This window comes from Salvelinus alpinus, chromosome 19 (genome assembly GCF_045679555.1).
Source record: "Salvelinus alpinus chromosome 19, SLU_Salpinus.1, whole genome shotgun sequence".
NCBI classification, from domain to species: domain Eukaryota; kingdom Metazoa; phylum Chordata; class Actinopteri; order Salmoniformes; family Salmonidae; genus Salvelinus; species Salvelinus alpinus.
The window spans coordinates 38,579,828-38,585,602 of record NC_092104.1 but is presented as its reverse complement, the minus strand read 5'-3'; the positions used below and the strand labels follow the sequence as shown (position 1 = coordinate 38,585,602).

The window sequence follows — 5,775 nt, the reverse complement described above, 5'->3', positions numbered from 1 at the left end:
GCATGCTATCTCTTCTTACATGATTTGTTATCAGTAGTTTGTTTGTAATCAGGTAATCAGGTGTAACAATCAACATGAGTAGTCTCTCAAACTTGAATGCTTGCATTTAGTTGTGTAATTTTCTCTGACTGTCTGTTGTGTGGTCCTTTAAGGGTTTAGGTTATGGCATAATTCAGAATTACAATCATATGGGATTTATTTTATGCTCTATCATTGTCAGATACTTTCCCTTTCCCAGATGGTAAATGAGTAACACATGATCTCTCACACACAGAAAGATGAATCACTTCTCGCTCTCACTATTTCACATATGTAGTTAGTTTTGGCTGTGCTAAAGGATGAAATGTGACAAAACTGTAAAATGATGATCCTGTCCAATAACTCTCTCCCACTCTGTCTCCCTTTGTCCGTCTCTCTTTCTCTCCCTCTGATCTCAGCAGGCAGAGTCATTCGCTTTTATCATCAGCCACTGTCGGTTAGAGCATCTGCAGACACCCCCTCCTCCCCCCACCTTGTCCCTCCTCAGTGCTTCTAACTGCAATCTCTTGTCAACAGGGACAAATATCGACTTGTCCTGCAGCCCAATTTATGCCAGGATTAGGAACCTAGCACCCGAAAACTCATGATTATGTCCAACAGAGCTCATTACTGTCAAATCAAAGGGCCCCTCATAGGAGTCACTCATTGGTAATGACCCCGTTATTCAGCCAACATGTAGGGGTTTGGCCTGCAAACTCTCAGTGAATAATGATCATAATTTGGTTGGTGCTTACATTTGTCCTATTTCACACATGTACAAGTGTGTATTAATAGGCATGTCTGAATTAGATTTTTTTGTGCATATCCCAACTCTCCCTGAAACACCCTCAGACTGTTGGGTCACAGCCAGGGTCTGCCATTATGAACAGCAACCCTGGAGCAATTAGGATTAAGTGCCTTGCTTAAGGGCCCATCGAGAGATGTTTGACCTTGTTGGCTCTGGGATTCAAACTAGCGACCTTTCAGTTACTGGCCTAACCCTCTAACCTCTAGGATAACTGCCACCGAATAGACAGCCCAGTATAACTAGTTCCCCTACTGGTGCAACGCTGTGCCAATATTTGTTTGTATTTCTAGGGAATGAAACATGTGGCATGATGTAAAAGTCTCTAGACACAGTTAAGTACTACACTTTTTTCAAACCTCTGCCTGGAAGGTAAATGATAAAGGATCTCAATGAAAATATGTTTAAAGACAAGTTCAAGCTCACGCCTTGCTGTGCTTAAATCACATCAGTATAGTGTGATCCAGCCAAGGCTCTATTCAATCAAAACCTGTATCCAGACACAAAAGCAATAGAGTGTAGGAGGAATGTTGTTTTTCCCTATCGTTCAGATCTGTATACCGGTTTTGATTGAATAGGGTCTAGTGTTTGGTCCAGTGCTGTAGACCAAGAGCAAGACATTCATCGCAGAGCTGCAGCCCTCTGGGCATCCTTATCACTGAAATAACAGAATTATGTTGAAGTCCTATACTCTCTGATGAACTAATGTGAAAGTTCACATGTGCAGAATGAATAAAGCATTAACACACCATAACAATTAGTCATGAATTTCCTGAAAGACAGAACTTTGTGTGTTATTTCAAACAGGACCAAAGACAAAGCGAATACACATACCCATATTTCTTGAGGAAATTCAACAAAAAGATCAACAAGGACATTCATTTCATAGAACATGTTTCTTTAATACAGTAGTTAGTTACACGGATGTCAAAAAATACAACATATATGCATAATAATAAAACATTCATGAAGTTCCCTTTTTCCTCCGGCACCAAGAGTGCACTGTAAAGCCCCCACCCCACCTGCTTCCCCGACAACATTTGTCTGCTGCCATCTGCCTGTCTGCCCCCCCCCGTCTCCTCCTCAAAGTATGTAATTAAGCTGCAACACCTTAACTCTTCTTACATCACCCCCCCCCTCCGCCCAATCTCCTACCTTCACAAACAACAAGCTTAAGAAGATATTGTCTCTTTGCAAACAAACTTTCCCCTCTTTAACATTTCATTCATTTAACAAGTGCTTGTAATAAAACAAAAAATATCAACACATCTTAAACAGCAAAAGTATGAAAATACTGTACAAATTTGTGATTTACCCAGTGTAAACAGGTTTGCATATGAAATACGTAACAACACAAATAAACCCTCTATGATTTTCTGCCTCTTTGTTCACAATTCTGGTCCCTTGTAGAGTAAAGAATAACATTTGAAAAAGACAACAGGAAAATTATTGTGTCTGAAAATAATATTTACCTCTGTCACTTTCTGAAAGTTTGTGGAAGGAAAGGAAGCAGCGATATGGAGATCAGCCAGCTGGCCCCAGCTTCAGGGTCCAGTCCAGGGATTAGAGGGAACCTCTGTAGGGTCGAGGACTCCCTGGGCTTCTCCCCTACCCAGTGAAGCACCCGTTGGGTTGGAAATGGGGGAGAAATGCACATATACTCAAGAATGAAAACATATATGCAAACCCATGTTCAGGAAAACAACGTCAATTCATCTGATATGGTTCATTGTCTCTTTTACGCCTTAAAAGCATTTCATTACGGACACCAAAAGTCTGCGCGTTTGCCAGTCAGGGTTCCTGTGGTGGCAGCAGAGATCCAGCCAGCGGTTCCACTCCACCTATCCCTCCCCTCTCTTTACACTTTGGTGGCCAGAGACTGTACCTCTGACTTCTGTGTCTGGGCGCTGAGCGTGGAGGACATGGAGCTCATCTGTCCATGCATGGCCTTCTTCAGGTTGAGCAGGCACAGGCACTGGGAGCGAAAGCGCAGGTCAAAGAAGGCGTACAGGAAGGGGTTGAGGCAGCTGTTGACATAAGCTAGGCAGGTAGCATAAGGGTGGGCCACCAGGAGGAAGCGCTCAAATCCACAGGAGTTGGGAGCCAGGTTCAGGTAGGAGAGGGCATCCATGCTCTTCAGCAAGTGGAATGGGGTCCAGCAGATGGCAAACACAACCACCAGGGTGGTGATGATCTTCAGAAGACGCCGCTTCTTCTGGTCCTCCTTCCGCAGGTTGTTAAAGTGGCGTGTGACGGTGCAGCCAATGAAGCAGTAGAAGATGGTCATGGCCAGGAAAGGCAGGAGGAAGCCCAGGGCGGACGAGGACAGGCTGAGCCCTGCGATCCACAGGGACTCATGTCTCTCGTTCAGGGTGACCAGGCTGAAGTCCATGGCACAGGTGGTGCGGTTGCTGTTGATGTCGTCCATGGTGGTGCGGAACAGCAGAGTGGGCACGGCCAGCAGGCCTGAGAGGAGCCAGATGGCCCCTAGGGAGGCCAGCATTGTGCCCCGCGACCGCAGCCGGCTGCTGGACAGAGAGTGGACGATAGCCAGGTAACGGTCAAAGCTCAGGCAGGTGAGGCAGAAGACACTGGCGTACATGTTGACCAGCACCACATAGCTGCTGATCTTACACAAGGCCACACCAAAGGGCCAGTGGTAGCCCAAGGCAGTGTACACCGCCCAGAGGGGCAAAGTGATCACAAAGGTGAGGTCAGCCAGGGCCAAGTTGCCTATGTAGACGTCTGCTGCTCGGCGCTTGGACTTGGACCTCCACACGGTGAAGATGACCACTCCATTCCCAGACAGGCCCAGGATGAAGATGAGCATGTAGAGGACAGGGATGAGGGAGTAGGACGGCTCCCACTCAGAGTAGTCACACATAGTTTCATTGTCACCATAATCATAATCATCGTTATCTCTATACTCCGCAGTTGGATCCATGCTGAAGTCAATTTTTTGTTTGGAACGAAAAATAAATTCTAATGCTAAAAATCCTTTAGAGTGGAAAAAAATGTTTCTGTGCAGTCCAAAACTGGTTCAGTAGAATTCAAATAAACCAATTGTCAACGCTGAAAACGAGAGAAAAATTCATGTTACAGGAATGGTCAGTCCCTATCAGTCGCTGGAGAAGAACACAGACAGTATGAGTGAGTGGGGCAATGCTGCTTGGCTTTTTAAACTCAATGCTCCACACCCCTTGTTCCCTCCCTCCCAAGACGAATCCCCCTCCCCATTAAACACAGCCCCGGCACCACCCTCCTCTTACCTCTCTCTAGCACAGCACACACCAGGATTTATCCAGTTGCGATGACGCCCCGTCAAGCTTTATTCATATAATTTGAAAATGGAAAGAAAAGCGAAAATATACGGTTAAATTGTCTCTCTAAAAACGTATTTATTTTGAAATATTTTTGAAAACGTTATTGTTTAGAATTTACATCAATTTAAGTTGTTCATTTAAATTAATAACCTTTCATTTTCAAAATAGTGCAGAAAAAATACAGACTAATTCGACAGGTTTGTGAGACTATAGACAATAAACTCATAGACAATAGTGCTACTTCCAATGTAAATGTTTTTGTTAAGAGATTGTAACAGAACAACATGTTTGGTGCACCATACTGCCTCTGCAATGATTTCAACATTAGACGAATCAATTAAACACCCGGTTTCAAAGATGTTCAACTGATTTAGAGAACTATTGCTCAATCTTTAGGGTTCCCGGCATGTCTGGACAGGCACGTTTTCTAATTCACGACTGAACTACTACATTACAATGTAAATGCCTCAATGCTAAACGTAAGTGCTTAGAGATTTCCTAACCTGATGGTCTTGCCAATTACATTTGGCTATCAACATGCTCTAATTAAAAGGTAATAAAGTGTAACAATAACAATAGGATAGTTAAAATATTACAATAAGGAATACTATTCAGCTGCATGCAGAACTTCGGTGTGTCTGGATAAAAACTTGAAATTGAAATTAGATTGATAGGCGGGCACTTTAGAATTGGTTCAACGGTTTTAACGATTAAATTCAATGTAAACAGACAGCTCAGGGGGTGTGTGAATTTAATTCTCACCTCTAGGGATTAATTTCCATGATAAAAAGTCAAACATGCAGGATAAACAATAACAAAAGGAAACGTTGCTTTCGGCTTAACCCATCTTTGATTGACTCACTTTGATCGTGGTAATTAGGCCTATTGGCTCAACTTGCTAATGCCAAAATTAAAACACAAACTAACATACTCCGGCTTTTAAATAAAACTGTTTAGAAACGGAAATAAAAATTGTGTTGAAGGAAATGTTAGACCTATTTGGACGTCTGCCCAAGCTCTGCTCAGTTCCTATGCACTTAAGGAAACAAGTGCAGTGATTTTTCAACGATAGGCTACAGCTAGATCTTGTTTTTTGGGGGGGGGTGATGCATAACCTAATCAAGGTCTTTTGGCAATCGATTATAGGATTTAATCTCATCATCCTTATCCTATAGATAGGTTCGTGGTAGCCTAGCGATTAGAGCAATGGGCCAGTAACAGAAAGGTTGTTAGTTCCCGTGTGGCTCAGTTGGTAGAGCATGGCGCTTGCAACGCCAGGGTTGTGGGTTCATTCCCCACGGGGGGACCAGGATGAATATGTATGAACTTTCCAATTTGTAAGTCGCTCTGGATAAGAGCGTCTGCTAAATGACTTAAAAAATGTAAAAAAAAATAAATAAAAAAAAGTAGTTCGAATCCCCGATTTGACAAGGTGAAAAATCTGCCGATGATACCCTTGAGCAAAGCAATTTTGATAATCGCTGTTGATATTGGCTGACCCTGGCTGTGGCTCAGGGGGAGTTGGCATATGTACAAAAAAACAAAAACATTTCCAATTCACACTTGAAATAGGGTAAATATAAGCACCCACGCCTTTTTTAAGTTTCTGATCACATACAGTTAAAGCCT

The 5,775-nt window shown here is 43.2% G+C and overlaps 1 protein-coding gene across 1 annotated transcript; it reads right to left on the bottom strand.

The window, feature by feature from the left end:
• Nucleotides 1–1,700: 1,700 nt before the first annotated feature.
• Nucleotides 1,701–3,969, bottom strand: LOC139545509 (apelin receptor A). Its single transcript, XM_071353370.1, has one exon. It carries the CDS (start codon nt 3,765–3,767, stop codon nt 2,682–2,684), a length of 1,086 nt encoding a protein of 361 aa, XP_071209471.1. The 5' UTR covers nt 3,768–3,969; the 3' UTR covers nt 1,701–2,681.
• Nucleotides 3,970–5,775: the final 1,806 nt, after the last annotated feature.